Below are 18,128 nucleotides of genomic sequence, written 5' to 3' on the forward strand. Positions count from 1 at the left end.
CAGTGATGAAAAAAAATCTCATTGCATTTTAAAAGAAACCACAATGATAAATGAAGCAAAATATCCACTTGTGTTTAGGGTAGAGAGGTATCACAACGAACATCCCTTTGAAGTTTCTGGACAAGTATACAGAAAGGAACCAGCGATATCTATATTAGAGCTGGCCTCTTAAGAACAGACCACTGATATTTGGTGCCACACTTTCACAGCATATCAGTGACATCTCCATGAACATTGTAGTCAGAATGAATAGAAAAACCTTTATTAAACCATTAATGCCATTTTGTGCTATTTTTTTTTTCTTTGGCAACTTTAGTTGAAGAGTTCTTTCAATCCAGCCTTGTCCTTCTCAGCTTCCAAAGTCTAAAAACTACAGATCCTAACACTTTGGTAGTCTTGCCTAGAGCTTCTGCATTTTACTTTTTCATCAATGTAATACAAGTTCTTTCACTATATGGACTAAGCAGGGTACCTCCATCTGTAAGTAAACAATTTTTCTGTATATACTTACAAATTCCCCCACAGTTATCTGATGAATCTTGAAACACAGTATGTTTTCAAAGTTGGTGTTAGAAAGCAAGTGAGCAAATACAGTCCTGACAGAACAAGGTCATTATAATCTGGCCTTACCCGGGTGTATCTGTTGAAATTCTGCAAGATTTCCCAGCCCCAGTCTTGGTATTTCTTATCACCAGTGAATCTGTACATATAAAAAAGGCTTTCCACGGTTTCTGGTCGCAATAAGTTGTGCCTGTCTGCAGGCTGCAAGAGAAAAAATGGCAAGAGTATTTCAGACAGGGAATTTCCTCAAGGATACACGCAGGGAGAAAAATAATTATTCACATCTCCATCTGCTCCTACGAGTTTGCTAAGCGCAAGTCAGCTTCTAAATATACTGCTGGGGTAACTAAAACCAAAGTCTAGAGTACAGGTAGAAGGCAAGGCAGCAAAAGAATTAACTGCTCCACAACAAACCCCATCCCTAATAACTGGCCGGGAGTTCAACAGCAGAAGAGAGCTACAGAGAAATCATGGAACTGGAGTTCAGGCCAGCGATCTGCTCACCTTGATTTCCACATCCTTGTGGCCCTTCTGTGCATGGAGGTTGAAGTGTACAATCTCTGGGCTCAGGCCTGTCTCTACTTGAGCATACATCTGGTAGCAGGTTTCTATAAGAGTTTCAGCCAATTTCATATGATCAGCAGCCAGTCCATTGTGAGCTCCCAATGCTAAAGTACCCGGCAAGAAGCAAACTAAGTGATCCTGCAAGGCAAGACAACTCTTACTGAGAAGTTACACATCAAACGGCAAGGGGAGGTAGGTGGGTCCATGAGTGTACCTTTATCTTTTTAATTTTTTATTCCTTCTCTTCTTCAAAACCCATTTCTGGTACCAACAACTTGAAAACAACTTTTTAACAATCTGATGTAATGTAACATGAGGCAGGTAGAATTATTACAGAAATCTTTAATTTCAAAAACGTACAAGAATGTATTTTTATGACAAGTTTCTGAGAAAAAAAAAGGTCTCAGGTCAAGTTGAGGGGAAGGAGAGTGTCTTTAGGTTTGCCAGAAGCATACATTTCATATCAGTTCATGCAAGGTGTCAACAGAACCACCTAAAGGCTTGGTTGTCTTCATTCTGGGGCTAATCTACCACTGATACAAGAAAGTAAGCACTGCAGATTAATGTCACATATGGGATCTTAAATGATTCTCAACATTCAGAATCAAAGCTCAGGTCTCATCACCCAGAAACGTAGTAAAACCACTCTGATGCCCCTGTATGGACCTTTAAAAGCTTTGTCCGGTCCTTAAGGAAAGTTGAAGGGTTGTAAAGGTCAGCAAAGACACAGAAGCCAAACATCCCCCACGTTTTCAGCTGGCCAGGGTAAGAGACCTGTCCAGCCTTTCACCCAATAATAACGGATTAAAACCAAATTTCTGACTCCCTGAAAGAGAAGGAAGTGTTCTGACACATTCAGACACCTAAGTAAAATCTATCTGTCTCAATTCAACTCTGTCCTATCTTGGGATGGAACAGCCCCCTCTACCCAAAACCCAGATCCTGGTCTTACAGCAGGTTTTTTTGGAGCAGTTTTGGGAAATTCAGATTCACATGCTGAAAACTATAATTGAGTATCTTAAAAATATGGACAGCAGGAAAGGCTATACATATATGAATAATACATCACTTGTCTTTCAGACAAGCCACGCACATACAATATCTGCACTGCATGAGATTTTTAACTGAAAGATCTGAAAATGCACAAATTAGGAGCAGAGGGTTAAGATCAATCAATTTTCCCTACAGCAAACAGTATACTGTTTTACTCAATAGTCTTTCAGGTAGGAAAATAAAAATGTCATAAATGGATAGAAACCTCCAAAATTATCAATCTCTTTTTTAACCCCCTAATACAATATTAGATGACATGCTTCTTTTGAAGGCAAATCCGAAAACACAGGTACACAAATGTCTACATATATTTTTGAATTACGGAAAATGAATAATATGTAAAATGGGTATTATCTTAACAATTTCTGACACTGGAATTTTATGACCAAAACAGAAAAAAAGGAAAAAAGAGAAAGAAAATTTAATTCCAGCACCAAAATGTTCAATCTTGAAGGAAAAAAATGGGTTTACTAGAGTAACTCATGGAGAAGGCTCCTGGTTTGCACACGTGGTTAGTATCTACAAGGCAGTTACTCATTACTGCCATCACATTTGACAGACATTTGTGTATCTTGGGTTTCAGGTTTTTGTTGGTTTGGGGTTTATTTTGCTTTTGTTTTGTTTTTGTTTTGTTTTTTGAGAGGGAAAAGCTTTTCATTTGCAATCCTCTGTGTTGGGTTTTATTTAAATTTTGTAATGTGTAGAGGAGAATTTTCTGCAAAAGCAAGGACATGTGAACGTGAGCAATCCAACTCCAGCCTGCATGCAAGGTTCATTGGATTTGGAGATGTGAACAATCTAAGCCTATGTGTGAGAATCAGCTTATTTGGATAAGTAAGTTCTTGGACCAAGAACTTGCAAGGCCGTGAGAAAAGGAAGAAGCAATGTGAGAAGGAACTCCTGGATGCATAAATGGATAAAAAGTAACATATAGAAATTTGGAAAACCACTGTGTGCACAATATATGTTAAACCAATCACTGCAAGCAGAGAGACTCATGCTTTTGAGGCTTGACCAATTGTCTAGCTGCATGTAACACATGATTAGTGCCTTAAAAAGTATAAAGATGTATAAATTATGTAATAAACAGCTTCACTTGATCATATTGATCATGGTGTGATGTCTCATTTTTGATCTCCTGCAATAGTAACGGTTATTCTGTTTTCTATTGCAGAAGTATTTCTTACCATCTTGGCACTGAAATGGCCATGAGCAAGCTCTCCTACAAAAGTAAGCTTCTTGGGTTCTGATCTCTGAAGAAGATGCTTTTTCACTCCTTCTATGGCTCTCATATAGTCTTCCAACAGCCTGTGAAAAAATCATTCCCACTTGGCACACATGCATACAGTCAGAACATATTTGGTCATAGCTGATGTTCAACACAATCTTTTAGGCAACTGTTAACTTCAGTCTAAAGAGTAATATTTAAATAAACATGAAAACTTAAAGAACCCCTCAGTAACCATCAACACAACATTAATTGGTCACTACCATGTAGCAATGCTGGGTTTACTTGAAAAGTAAATAATAACACTTATCAAATATTAAAGAAAACACCTGCAACTGTTTCTAGGTAATAACCAGATTTTATTTCAAAAATTCTTGGAAGCAGAGTTATTGAAATCACAGAAAATCTAGGCTGGGAGGTCTCTACTTCAATCCTCTGCTCTGAGGCAGATTCAGTTACATCAGGTTGTCTGAGTGGTTATCCAAGCAATTTTTTAGTACTCCCACCCAAAGATTGAGATTTAAAGAGTTTGAGCAATCTTTTCCAAATGACCTTTCTCAATGTGAAACATTGTTTCACAGAATTTAATTTCCTATTTCCTTGTTTTCAGGTACTTTTAATATGGGAAACAACCTGTTGATTGTGAGGCTCACGAAACGCTATTGTGGTCCCAAATACACTGGTTCTCCATTTACAGTAAGGTAAGCCTTGGAAAGAGCAGTGATGAAAGCTTTTTTTGCAGAAAGGCATCTGCTCTGACACACAGAAATGCCTCAAAGAGGCACATTTTTGCCCTGTGTTAAACTCCTTGAAATTAACAAGGTCTAACATAATTAGCTTATATATAGACTCATCTTGAAGGAAAGCTTCTTTTCCAACATCTGTAACTCCTCTTTTCCTTGCAACACTCTTCCACTAATGCAGTACAGATAAAAGAAACATATGAGATTGAAGAGAGACTTTTTACAAGGGCATGTAGTGATTGAGCAAGGGTCTTTAAACTGAAAGTAAGCAGACTGATACTGGAGATAAGGAAGAAATTCTTCACTGTGAGGGTGAGGAGGTCCTGGCACAGCATGCCCAGAGAAGCTGTAGCTGCCTGGAAGTGTCCCAGGCCAGGCTGGATGGGGCTTGGAGCAACCTGGTCTAGTGGAATGTGTCCCTGCCTGTGGCAGGGGTGGGACAGGATGCTTTAACATCCCTTAAAACCCCAACCATTCTGGGACTCCGGAATTAAAGAGAAGATAACACAAACGTCAAACTTCTGTCTCCTTTTACTAACAAATCCAGAACAAACACAGACATTACTGTTGAAAGGAAATGCCCACAGTATTTCAGAGGTGTCTAATTATGCTCAATATCTATTGACAAGACTTAATTCTCATCTCCTGTTTGTGACAATCCTCACATTTGATGACCTGAGAAAGAAAAGGTTTTTATGTAGAGGGAGTTTTAAGACTAAGGCTAACTCTCCTCATGTTTTCTCATCAAGTTACCACAGGTGTCTCTTTCTGCGTAGCTTGCTTTTAAAAACAGTACTAAGTTCAGCTGACTCTTGGACACATACATTATTTTTCTTTAATTAGCCAGCTACAACCAAGAGTTTTACATCTCACCTAATTATCATACCAATATGAGAACTGTGAAGAACTCACTCATTTTCTTTCTTTCCACCCTGAATCCACTGCTTGAGAAGATACTCATAGTAGCTGTCAGCTCTGGCTCCCAGAGTGTAGACCCCCAGGTGGGTGAACTGCCCGCTGTTGGTGTTTATGAACATAGGGACGAGGCCATCGTTTTTCCCTGAGAGGGTGTGAACATGTTTCATCACCTCATCTACAGCTTTCTTCAAGAAAGAAAATGGCAAACATAAATTATAAGTATAAATGAGGTACAGAACTGTGTCTAGTCACTATAGTCCAGTAACAAATCTGTAACTTTGCTTCCCCAAATAAGCATCAGGGACATCAAGTTCAGCCAGAGCAATATATTAAATTCAAGATTTCAGACTTTTGGACTTTAAAAAATATGATGTTCTGGGTATGTTCAAGTACTCTGAAGCAATTATTACTGTTTCTTTCCTTGAAGACAAACCCACTCAGAAGTCAGGACTACAGCATTCAGATTTACTCAGACTTGCAAAGTAGAAGTCCAGCAAAAATAACAACTACAGTAAGGTTCTTTAAATTACTGCATTCTTTAACACTGAGCTGTGGATACAGTTCAAAATAATAACATCAGCAAACAAAAAGAAAATTGGAAATATTATTTTCTCTGAAATTATTTTTATGTCAACTAACTTTTCTCTATATGGTGACCTGCTCTCACACTCTTATCTAGTGAGTGACATTTTAGTTCCCTGGATGGTAACATTTTGGTTTTGTTCTCTGCATATAGAAAATGGTATCAAGAAACCACACTCAGATTTTGGGGTTTTTTTAGTTAAAAGCTGTTTCTGAGGAAGACAAATAATTACTCATCTCCACTACTACTTTTGGTATTCAGTAAAATAATGGAATGTTTCATTTTTTTTTCTTCCCTTGTCTAGAGTTTCACAACTTATTTATCATAACTTATAGACTCCTAAGACCATGAGTACCGATGGAGAGTCAGTGGCAGAGCTCCAGAGAAATACAACAAGGAAGAGATATGAACTGATTCTTCCATACCTGGAATTTCTCATCTCCAGTCAGACGAGACAGCTCCCTGAACTCCAACTGAATGCTGGTCACCTCTGCCACAGTGCTATCAGATGTCCAGCGAGGGGGATGTGCAGTGCCCCGACCAATGTTGACATCAGAATATGGTATCTTGGAGGGGGTCTTGAATGCTGGCATAAGCCTATTTCCAATGTCTTTCTAAAGAAAACCCAGGAGCACAGGACAAAACAGCAAATAAACCAAAAATACATATATACACATACACATCCCATTAGATTTTCTTCACAAAGCAGACAGAAAAAGATAGAACAGCAGCTTAGTTTTAGATGATGCATGCAATTTAAAAAATTTTAGAAGTCATTAACTTATTCATAGTAATGAGCAGAGTTTTCACCTTGTCCTTAGCACTGCAGGCCTCATCTGAGGCTGCAATCCCTATCATGCAGTCACTGGCTGATCTAGCTGATCTGATGAGGTAGCTGATGCTGTTAAGACACAGAGAGAGGGCAACAACTAATATCCTTTGCCAAACATTTATTTCCACTTTTGTTTCATGAACTTTATGATGGTCAGCCATTCATCAGAAGAGCAGACATACAAGAGGTGACAAACACAGCAAGGCTTTGAGGTTGTACAGAGAGCAGAGATGCAAGCTTCAAAGCTTAATGGTAAAGGCCTTTCCCAGCACTTTAAATATGAAACTGTTAAAAAGCAGCAACATTTAACTTTCTGAGGCACTTTCCCTCAACTTTGTCCAATATGGAACACAAAACCCAGTTTCATTGTAAGGCCAGTCACTCACAGCTTTTTCCAGGAAAAGGCTATCTCCGGAGAGGTGGTAGGTGCTCAGCAAGCCACCCAGGATACGGATAGTGCTCTCAAATAGGTTCACATCCACATTTTTATCAAATACTAAATCATTTGCTACCCATTTTCTTGCTTCTTCAAACTCTGCAAAGCATAAAAGGTAGTTCAGTTATGAACTTCTGGCATGTTCCAACAACTAAAGACATGAGTACTCCATATATTGATGACAGTTATTTGTATTTTTCTACAGAGATAATTTTAGGTGGAAAATTAAAATGAAGGGCATATGCTGGCAGAAGTTTCATTACCATTGGCTTAATTCTTATTCAGCACACACCACAGATGCATACAGACAGAAATATCCACCAAAACAGAAAGTCCTTAACAGTTTAAGAAAAGAATAAATAGAGTAATTTTTAATTAAAATAGTCCAGAAATTAAAATCTTTCAAATCCATCCATTTGACTTGTCAGATAATTAATTACACTTCCACAAAGACTTATAGCTTTAATTAAATCTTTTTCAATCAAAGCTGTTATCTACCAAGATAACAGGTAACATTTTCAGTTAACAGCTTTAGCCTAGCAATGTCCTCAGCAGCCTCCTTCTTGCAAGACATTGCAATTTTTTTTCTCTAGAAACAAAAATGGTTGTTTATCACACTACTAATTCAAAAGAAAAATTTTTTAAAAAGCTGTATTAGGTTCATCAACCAGCTTAGCAGCAGCGTCACTCAACAACTGCTTTGGCACAGGGTGTCTCTTCATGGTGCATGTGAGTCAGCTTAGCCCTCACAATTGGAGGTTGAGCTATTTCAGCGATCTCACAGCTTCTGGAAACTCCTGCTTGTGAGAAGGAGCAGAACAACCAGTTTGGCAGAAATTGAACGCATTCCTTAGGAGATAAATTCTGAAGCAAATGGATGCTTTTGTACCCTCCAGTCTTGGATGCTGGGCAAATACAGGATGTTTGGCACATTCAGAAGAATTACTAAAAATCTCCAGTCAGTGTTGTCAGCAGAACAACAGCAAAAGCAGAGTTCTCTGCTTTTGCATTCATCAGCTGAAAAGAAAGACTAGCCTCAAACAGAACTTGCATTTATATAGCATTTGTTATTCTGAAGAAACTCCACGAGCTCTCTAAGACAGTCGGCAGAACTGATATAAAATAGAAAAAAGCTCTCATCAAGATCCCATTTTCAACACATCTCTAATACTAATAATTTATTTTAAAAACTCTACTCAGTTCACAGTATTTTAGAAAAAAAAGAGCAGCACACCAACAACTTGATTAAACTTCAAGATAGCCTGCTTAGGCCTAGAGTGGCACACACGACATATTATTTCACCCAGACTTCAAAGGTAGAAGAGACAGAACCATGAAATACGTTGAGTATTTATTGTATCCTCACTGGCAGCTGTCTTTGTCCTATCTTGACAGAAAAAGCTGCAAGATTAATAAAAGTTTACAAAGGTGGCTATCTACCATGGTTAACTAGATACAGTTCCAGACATTTTTAAATACCATTAAAAAAAATAGTCTGCATCACCAAAAAAAACCCCAAACAATCAACAACAAAAAAATGGTCTTAAACCTGAATTAAGCATTTAAGTTTTTTGCAACAGAATTGCAAAATTTTTTGGCTTAATTTTTAAAATCTATTCACAAGTTTTCTAACATCATCATTTCCAGAATAACTCTCAAAAATACAGACAGTAAAACAATTCAGGAAAGAGATACTGAGCACTCCCTTTCTCCACTCATGGATTCCTTACAGAAACAGCCTTCTTAAATCTATATAAGAAATATTGATATTAGGTGTGATAAAACACAAGCAAGGAACATACAGGCAAACTACCCAAGAGTGATGGGCAGAAAGCCTCCAGTGGCTGTATAATGGCACAGAGGTTTTAGTACAGAAACAAAGACCAGGAACTTAAGTAAAACATCCCTCAAATTCTACCATATAGATATATATATACGGTGTATACATATATATGTATGTATGTATGTATTTACACTCACAGGAAAACTAAATTTATAGGCCACGTGCAATAAATATTCCCTTCAAAGAACTCTGAACATGCACTGCCTGAAGAGAAATTAAGGAATTATTTTAGAGGGCAAAAATGGAAGAGGAAGGAAAATTACCTTCTTTTAAGCCTAAAATCCACATGGTATCCAAGGCATCAATTAAGGTAAGCCCAAGTCCAAACCACTCGCTGTAGGACTTGGACAAAGGCTTCAGCTCATCATGGCCCCAGGCAAAATCCTTGTACCCTTTCCAGGCATGGCGGAAGGCTTCAATCACAGCCAGCTGGCGTTCATTGATGGGCACTGCAAAGGAGAAACAGCACCTTGTTCAGCACTTCTGCAGGGGCTGGTGGAACTCTACTACGCACCACTTCACTGCACTCCACCGAAAATAAAATTTCTTCCAAACTAACTGATCAGTGCAATGGAAAAACCACCCCTACACTCTTCTTTTCAGAACAGCCTTTCCTCTGCAGAATAACCAGTCAGTGTTTCCAGTCAGCAATTCAACCAAGTGGAAACAGAGATTTCTCCCTGGCAACAAAACTGTCATTTCTGAAAATAAAACATTAAAATATTCAAATGAACAGTTGTCAATGAGCATCACTAAAGCTCAAAGAGATGAAAGTCAGGAAATACTAGATTAAGATCCATGGTAATTCAGGTGAATACACGTGCTTAACAATAAAAACCTCAGCTAATTTAACACATAACATTTTTTCTTCACCTTCCCTCTCTTACTAACTGCTTTCTGTTAAATTCATCATCACTTCTACAAAATGATTTCTATTGAACTTTCTATTTAATACCAAAATAGAAAAAAATTACATTTTTCATCTTGGCAAAACCATGTCTTTTTCCATAGCTGTACTAATTTTTTGCTTGCAATTTGCCATGAAGTGGAGCTTATGTTACACATTGAACATGAAAAATTTCAAGACGTTAGCTGAAATTTTGAAAAATTATGAACAAAGACTTCTAAAGTGGGAAACACCAAGCAACATAACTAACCTTATAAATATTAAGCTTGCAAAAGTGCAAATACATCACACTGAAATATGCCATGTTTATCACACCAGAACTTCCTGGTTTCTTTTCTGAACCCAGAAAAAGGAACAAGAGGTTCTTTGTTCCACAAGTGCAGCAACTTCAAAAACAACTTCTGCAGCTTTCTGGTGAGCCTTAAAAGCAGTTCCATTTAGCTCAGGGAGGAAGTCACTTTCCCTGTATTTGCAGAACAAAAGGAAAGGCACAGCTGAAAAGGAAGCTGTCTCTTTCAAGCCCTCCCTCTTTAGGTTATCTTGTCCTGCCTCCTCCCAGAGGCTTATATTTTGAAGATTTGTCTCTAAAATTTATTTTCAAATTCTGAAGACTAACAAGCCTGAAGGCTGGCAAAGTGAAATAAGAACACTGAAAAACTAGGATATTCTAGGCAAGCAATCTCTCCAACACTTTTTGTTTCTTTTAATCTAAATAAATAAATAAAATAATGTGTGTGGGGAGAAATTGCGCAACTTAAACCATAAAAGCAAACAAAAAAAAAGTATCATTAGCTGACCTATTTACCTGGTTCTTTCTGGTCTTCAGCTTCCACAGATGAAGGTTTTTCTGGTTCCATTATTTTACTGGATGGAGGTTCAGTGCTTTGGTCAGGTTCTATCACTGCTCCTCTCCAGCTGCAAATACAAGGGACTGTAATTAAGACTTATTTTGGTCACAGAAAATCATGCAAATGAATGGGACTTATCTCTGCATTTCCTTTATTATGCAATACTTTGATAAAACAGAAGTTAGATTTGATATCAAGAATCAAAATAACTATGTTGACTACTAGCTAAGTTTTCTGTTCAAAGAAATTTTCTTTGCAGAGAAAATTTACTTGATTAAGAAATGTGTGTTACAAGCTCTTGGAATTTCATTAAATAGCTTGGCAATGGAATTTAAGAAAAAACTTCTTTAAATAAATCAAACACCTGAAAATGCTGTATTACAAACAACTCGTTATCTACCAGCTCTGAAATGACCACAGAAGCTACTAATGCTAAACAGTACTACATAAATAAATGATCACCAAAACTCATGCTTAAGCACAAAGGATGAGAAACTCCAAGGACTAACTTTGCTATCAAGGGATCACAAGCCTTCTCTGCCACCACAGATGTGTAAATTAGTTTTTACAGGTTTTTAAGAAGAATCTCCTGAAGGAGAAGCCTTTCAGAATGGACTTCAAGTCAAGCCAAGTTCATATCAAGATCAAATAATCTCAACCATACCATTTAATTGATAGGTATGTTGCCTTTGAGCACATTATATGCTTCCTAAGGGCACCAGGCTTACAGGACCTTTAAAGTCTATATTGTTTACAGTCAGCACATCTGACTTAGATAAATGCCATATTCCATTTCTTACTTTCATTCTTTAAATTTGTAACTAGTCTTCACTATGTTTTCATTGCTGTTGTAAGTTCTCGTTACCACCTGTTTAACTCTGTGAGTTACAGCACAAGCAAAATCAAAACAATAAAACACTTTCAGATAATACTGACAGTGAAAATGCTGAGCCAGGCACAGTTGTAATGCTATGATCAGATCATCTGAGCCAGTGCTAAAGAAAATATAAACACATAAAACTCCCAAGTCTGAAGAATCTCTGCTGAACTTTTAGTAGTCTTTTCTGTATTCACATTACTTTCCTTCACTTGTTCCCAAATCAAAACACCTCCATAACCATAGGAACACAGACCTTCTGTACAAGGGATGAGATATCTTGTAAGAAAGAAGTAAGCACATGGCGTTACACACGGACAACTACATACACATTCATTGGTTCTGCCTGGTCGGCCTGGGCCCACTGTGTTTAGTAGCACCAACCCACAAGCAGCACTGACACTGCTATCACTTTCCAAACCTGCCCTAGGACAAAAACACTTGTAGCAGCACTATTATATTGATACTGTTACACTAACATTTATTACAACAAACAGCAGAAACCTCTGCACACAGAGAATCCTTCTTAACATTAAGAATGTCTCAGTGCATTACAAATACAACCAGCCTCACAGGGCTTCAAACCCTCTGCAGCTCTGTGATGCAAACAGTAAAATCAGAGAAAGTGCACATTCATCAAAACTAAATCTATCAGCCTAGTAATAGCAGCAGCTATCAGGTCAGGCCTGAGAGTAAACCCATGCAAAGAAAGAAAATAACTTCAGACACGTACAACAAAAAGCCCTTAAAATTTTCACTCCAACACTCAATGGATATTGGTGGGGGCAAGGGGGAAGCACTGCACCTTGCCTGAAACATTTCTACCTGATAATGGATTTCTCTGTTCTCTCTACTTTATCCACTTTGACCAGCTCTTCTGCAGCCCTCATGGTATCATGTCGGGTCTTCAGCCTTGTGTCTCTCTGTGGTGCCTTGATCTGAAGATTGGAAGGACCACGACGAACATGAGGCAGTTTTGGTGGCTTCTGAGAATATAAAGGGAAAATAAAATGTGCTTGGTAAGCTGCACAGATCGTAAAATTTCAAACCATAAATCAACATAATTCCAGTATTATGCATAAATTCAGATAAATCTTATTTTGTTTGTTTTGCAGCAGGCGAATTCTGACCTGAATGGAAGGTATGCTAAACACCTTGTGGTTTTGTTTGCTTTAGACTTTTGGTAAAATCCTCCAGTTCTTAAGTTTACACTGATAAATTATTTCTGAACTACCTCTACTGCTACCAGTTATTCGTTTAACACAAGGCAGTGACAAAGGATTGTAAAGATATTTAATTCCATTTTACTCAGCACAGTAAATTTATAAGAATTAGCAAAAAGAATGCAAGAAAAAGTTTCCGCAATGCCAGTGTAAATACCAAGAATTACTATACATGTACGTTTTTGTATATGTACATACTATACATGTACATTTTTGCATGATGAAGGAAAGATTTCATACAAAATGTTGTGTTCATTAACTGAAAATCCCTGAACTCATGAGACAAACAACACAGTAATCGGTATTCCTTTGCTCCAGTAATTTACACAGTCAGTTGATGTTCCTTTCCCACTGCATTCCCCACAAATGTAACCCTTCAAAACCTCCAATCATCTGCCCTTTCTTGTGCTATTTCTCAAGCTCCCAGATAAACCATGACTCCAGGTTCCTCACAAGAGTGGAGACTGATGCATACAGCACAAGTGAAGCCTCAATTAAGAGGTCACTGTGACCTAAAGTCCTGGCACTCCTGGGCAGAGCAGTAAAAAACAGTAAAAAACAGCATACAGAACATGCAAGTAAAAAATATAAAGCCAAGAAATACTACACCAAAACCCTTCCTGAGAGGACAGCATTCCACCAAGAGCACACTTTCATTGCAAGTTGTAACTCCTTCCTCCACAACAACTGTTGGAATCAAGCACTATTTGCCTTCACAAACTTTTTGTGGCATTAGAAAACTAATTTCTTCTCACATTACCTGCAGTGAAAGCTCAGGATAGTCTCCATGGTTGCCATCTGCTTTCTGGGGTGCTGGTAGAACAGCTGGATTTGCTAGCTTTAATCTAGGAATTTCTTGTTCTGTTCTCTGATCATCCAATGATTTGTTTGTTATACCTAGACACACAAGACTACTCAGCACAAGGAATCAACAGTTAAGGCTGCAGTTAGAAATTTATAACCATTTGCTGTATTCAAGTAGTAGATGAACCTCCAAAAACTGTTTGCATTCACAAAACATTGATAAACACACACTTATCGATGGGTACAAAGGGTCTTTTGGTATTAATCCTCTCCCTAATAAAAAAGGAGGCTGCTAAAAGGCACATGGGGATTTTTGAAATTGATACTATTTCAGTTTTTCAATACAATTAATAATATTAGAGGTAAATGTGCATTAGTATTACACAAATGCTTGGAATTTCTAAACTGACAGGCAGTCAAAACCAAGAGAGGATTACCTTATTCTAGTGATTAGGTTTGAGCTACCTATATCTACATACAAACATAATAAAAAACCACACTCAAAACCTTCAAATCTTAATCAAGTGTCATAGTTTAGGAGTGATACTCCTCAATTCAGTGCTCCCTGAAACTACAAAAACCACACTGCCACTCTCCCTTGTCTATTTTCCCCTTCCCCTTCCATCTGGGGTGGATGAGTTGAAAATTGGAGGCACAGAAGGCAAAGATCACAGGTTGAGATAGGAACAATTTACTGGAAACAGCAATGAAGTAAGAAAACAAACAGTAGGGCCAACAGTATTAATAACAAAAGGTATAGGAAAAAGAAACTATTTACACAAAGGCATGAATACAGACCGCTGCCCCTGCCGTGGTTTCTCTACCAGAAGGAACCTCTTCTCCCCCAGCACAGCAAGTCTCTTTCTCCCCTCTCCCATGCCCAGCAATGACTGAAGTGGTACAGAACAACACCCAGGCTTTAGCCTCACCTCCCCCCCAGCTACTTCAACAAATTAACAATCCTGGCTGAAACCAGGACATCAACTAAAACAAAATGTTGCTTTAGTTAAGATAAAGAAAGAAAAGACATACAAAAAAAGTAAGCATTATATCATTCAAACATCACAAAAAATTATCTCAGAAATGCACTTTAATGAATACATCCAGCCATTACCAGTGGAAATTAAAACTGGTTATAAGACCCCCAACAATCTCCTTAGTCTAACACCTCATTCTGGCAATTCCAAGCTGCACAGAATACATACTTTTCCATGCTTCCCCCATGCTTGTGTATGAAATTACTCCACACACTGCCAAGAACGCAAGCAGGAAGAGAATGACACTCCGCTGGAGTCGGGACAGCTGCTTCCATTTCTTTAGAGGAGAAAAGAAGTGAAAAAAAGAATATTTAGCATGACATTAAGAACCTATGTGGTTAAAAATAAACTCTTATTGGTTCAGATTAAAACCCACAAAACTCAGTAGGTTTCATTTTACCCTGTTTCTGCTGCATATATCCATTGCTTATTTTCTTTGATGACCAAGAAAACAGAAATCCAACCAGCTAGCACAAGGCACAAGAAGCTCACAAAAACATTAAGAGCCACTTGCTGCAAGAACCTCAGAACCTGCCAAATGCCAAGACTCCCAGAAAGCTTTAACTACAACTGACTTTGATGACAATCTCCACTGGAAGACCTGAGCACCTGCCCAGCTATCAACTGGGAAATCAGCCAAAAGCCTCAATCCTCCTGGCTGGGGAGAGACTGCAGAGTGCACATGCAAAACTCGAGACAGAAGAAAATGGTAGGAAAACTAAAAACGTCATCGCAGCAAAGAAGAAAGGCTCAAAATAAGCTGAGCACCAATCACTGGACAAGCTGTTGGTTCAATCCTCATATGGGCCATTTGCTTAAATCATGGGTCCCTTCCAACTCAGAATATTCTGTCAATCTGTTGAAAGAGAAATCGGGTATCCTGGCTCTGACAAGCATGGGAACTGTCACACAGAACAAGCTCTGCACCACAAAAAAAAAAAGCCACCAACCTACAGCAATGTGAAAATGAAGTAAAACACCACAAGAACAAACAAGACAAACCCACAACCTTTTCAAGTTTAGTCCTGGGCAAAAATGTATTGTTAACACTAGATTATATGCAACAATCACTGAAAAGCTGACAGCAAATTACATTAACCTGAAAGAGGCCAATGTACATTAGCATCCATTTACAGAGAGAGAAGCTGGAGTTAAACATTAAGGGCTAAATTGTCACTGTTACTTTTCCAACAGTCCTCCTAAAATTCTGGCTTGGCTATACAGAGAGGGAACTTCATTGCCAATGCTACACTTGGGAACAACCTTTACCACATACTACGCAGTACTACTTCCCACAGTCCTCATCCTCTTAGCAGCAGCCAGAGGTTGGGAATGCCTTAGTGCAGAGAGAATGGTCAATGTGCTCACACTGTGAGTCCCACAGCACAATTTCCTGCCTTCCCCCTGCACTGTTGACTGTACAGGAATACTGTACACCCTTCTCTGTGGACACTACAAGATGCTGGTCCCATCTTCAGTTCTGCCTGCATGGTAAACCATATGACTCTCTCCCCGTTGCAGAAAGACACTTGAAATCCAGCAGCCCTGTAGCTCATCAGAGGATGATGGGGAAAGAAGCTTTAACTGTGGTGTCTTGGAACGGGTAGGAGTAAGGAACAAGAACACACGAGGGCACCACCATCTTACTGGTTTTTTGCTCACCAAGAATAAGGATAAAATGAAGGGTGATGACTTGGGCCCATATCTCTCTAGCTGGTAATAAAAAGAGAACTGTGGGACTGTGTGCCTAACCAAGCTCTTCAAATACTTCATCTGATGACCTGTAAAGCCTCTATAGGTGATCATAAACATCATCTCCCTGTATCAAGGGTTATCCTGTCCTTCTGACTCACCCTTTCCCACACAAGACTTTCCAGTCCAAGACTCCCATCCCACATGAAGCTGCCTGCCCATTCTACCCACAAGCAAAAAAGTCATTTCCCAGACCTCTGCCAGAGGACCCCTCTCCTCAAACTCAGCTTTCACACTGAAAGTAGACCTATTCCCTTTACTCTCCTAAGGCAGAAGACAGGACTCTCTCCTTAAGCCTTAAGACAGGGAACAAAGTCACAGAGACCAAATCTCAATCCCCTCATTCCTGTCCAGAGCGCCCAGCGTTGCCTCTAAAATGTCCACTAGTAGAGGGCAGGATTTTACTGTATGTCCCCGTCCCAGCTTTGTTCGTGAAAATTACGACATGATGTGGAGATAGCTCAGCCAGCCCGCGCTTTACACAGCCCTACCCCGCGGAAAGCAGCCCCGCGAGCACCCCGAGAGAAGAGCCCAGAGCGAGGCTGCCACAGGCCCCATGGTCGGGGCCTTTGCCCGACTCGGAACTGGGGGACCACGCCAAGTCCGCATGACACTCCAGCTGCACCTAAGCCCTGGGACACTCCTGATCGTACAACAGCCCTCCCCCATCGCCAGGTGGCCCCCACAGCCAGCCCGGGGATAGCCCCGGAACCGCACAGCTTCCCGCGTGGCCCTCACCCTCCAGCAGGAGCGCCGCCGCCGAGCCTTGCTGTTGTTGTAGCCACCGACCCCGATCGCCTCCTCCGGGCCGAGAGTGACGGAGATGAAGTCCCGGCGCGGCGGTCCCGCAGCGGCACCAGAGTACATGGCGGCGCCTCAGGGGCCGCCTGCCGCCATCGCCCCGCGGGACGCCACGGCCGCTTCCGGCAACCGCTTCCGGTGCCGCTCTGGCGCCGGCGCAGCCAAGCTCCGTGGTACCGGCGCGAGGCAGGATCTAGCGCCGCGGAGGCACCGGCCCTGAGGGAGCCCCGTCGGGACGGGGCCTCTCCGCGAGCGGGCAGGCGGAGGTCTCAGCCTACGCACTCGCCGAGGCGCCCCGAGGCCGCAGCCCTCGGCATGGGCCCGGCCCAAGCCCCCCACCTACTTCACGGGTTCCGGCTTCAGGCCGGCGCGGGGTTGCTCGGGGCTGCGTTGATTTTGCCCTTGTCTCTGGCTGTCCCAGCGCACCTCGCTGAACTGCGTCCTGCCCAGCGAGGACAGCAACTGCCAGGGTGGGCAGTGAGGCAGAGGAGAGGCTGGGAGTCCTCGCCGTTCTTCGGTGTTGTAAGAGTACAATATAGAGACTCGTCACAGAGTCAGTAGCATGGAAGAACTGGAAATGAAGACGTGCATATGGGAGGTTATAAGGAAAATCAGCTCAGTAAATGGCCTGCAAGTCCCCATGGAGCTGGGAGCAGGCCGCTGTGGTGAGGCGCTCCGACCCGTGGAGGACACTGGCTCCTCCCGCCCATCTGGAGAGTGAGCACGGCCAGGGAAAACCCCTAAGTGCTGCTGCCTCCGAGAGGACAGGAAAGTGCTGTCTGATGGCATTATCACCTGCCACCGAAAAACCAAGACACACAGTTTTCCAGCAGGCAGTGCGGGAACAAGGGCCTGAGATCAGACAACTGGAATCTGAGAGGATGTATGTGAGTGGGTGAAAAGCAACCAGTTGTGTAAATAAACCCTTTCATAAAACCTGGCATTGAATTTTGGTATGCACCAGGAAGCATTCATCCCACACAATTCCTTCCTTCAGCTGCTCCTTCACAGCCTTCCAGCCCTATGTCACTCCCTCTGCAATAAAAGAGTTCCTGGGGAGAAGGAGGGACATATTCAGTTGGAGTAGGGAAGAGCATTGTTTAGTGATGTACATATTC

At 40.6% G+C, this 18,128-nt stretch overlaps 1 protein-coding gene and 1 long non-coding RNA gene across 3 annotated transcripts in view; one reads left to right on the top strand and one right to left on the bottom strand.

The window, feature by feature from the left end:
* MAN1B1 (mannosidase alpha class 1B member 1) overlaps positions 1–17,881 on the bottom strand; it is a 34,571-nt gene extending 16,690 nt beyond the window's left edge. For both annotated transcript variants that reach the window (XM_063408883.1, XM_063408882.1), the window contains exons 1-12: positions 16,948–17,881; positions 14,626–14,734; positions 13,377–13,513; positions 12,219–12,379; positions 10,474–10,583; positions 9,025–9,210; positions 6,869–7,017; positions 6,076–6,264; positions 5,062–5,252; positions 3,366–3,486; positions 1,066–1,263; positions 631–762 (exon numbers count right to left, since the gene is read on the bottom strand). In XM_063408883.1, the coding sequence (XP_063264953.1) occupies positions 631–762; positions 1,066–1,263; positions 3,366–3,486; positions 5,062–5,252; positions 6,076–6,264; positions 6,869–7,017; positions 9,025–9,210; positions 10,474–10,583; positions 12,219–12,379; positions 13,377–13,513; positions 14,626–14,734; positions 16,948–17,076 (1,812 nt within the window). In that variant the 5' untranslated portion in view covers positions 17,077–17,881. The remainder of the gene's footprint in view (positions 1–630; positions 763–1,065; positions 1,264–3,365; positions 3,487–5,061; positions 5,253–6,075; positions 6,265–6,868; positions 7,018–9,024; positions 9,211–10,473; positions 10,584–12,218; positions 12,380–13,376; positions 13,514–14,625; positions 14,735–16,947) is intronic.
* Positions 1,179–6,092, top strand: LOC134556680 (uncharacterized). The gene is made up of 4 exons (XR_010081923.1): positions 1,179–1,317; positions 3,353–3,408; positions 4,017–4,107; positions 5,955–6,092. It is a non-coding gene; the product is annotated as an uncharacterized LOC134556680 (long non-coding RNA).
* Positions 17,882–18,128: the final 247 nt, after the last annotated feature.

The sequence above is a fragment of the Prinia subflava genome, chromosome 12 (genome assembly GCF_021018805.1).
Source record: "Prinia subflava isolate CZ2003 ecotype Zambia chromosome 12, Cam_Psub_1.2, whole genome shotgun sequence".
Classification (NCBI taxonomy): Eukaryota; Metazoa; Chordata; class Aves; order Passeriformes; family Cisticolidae; genus Prinia; species Prinia subflava.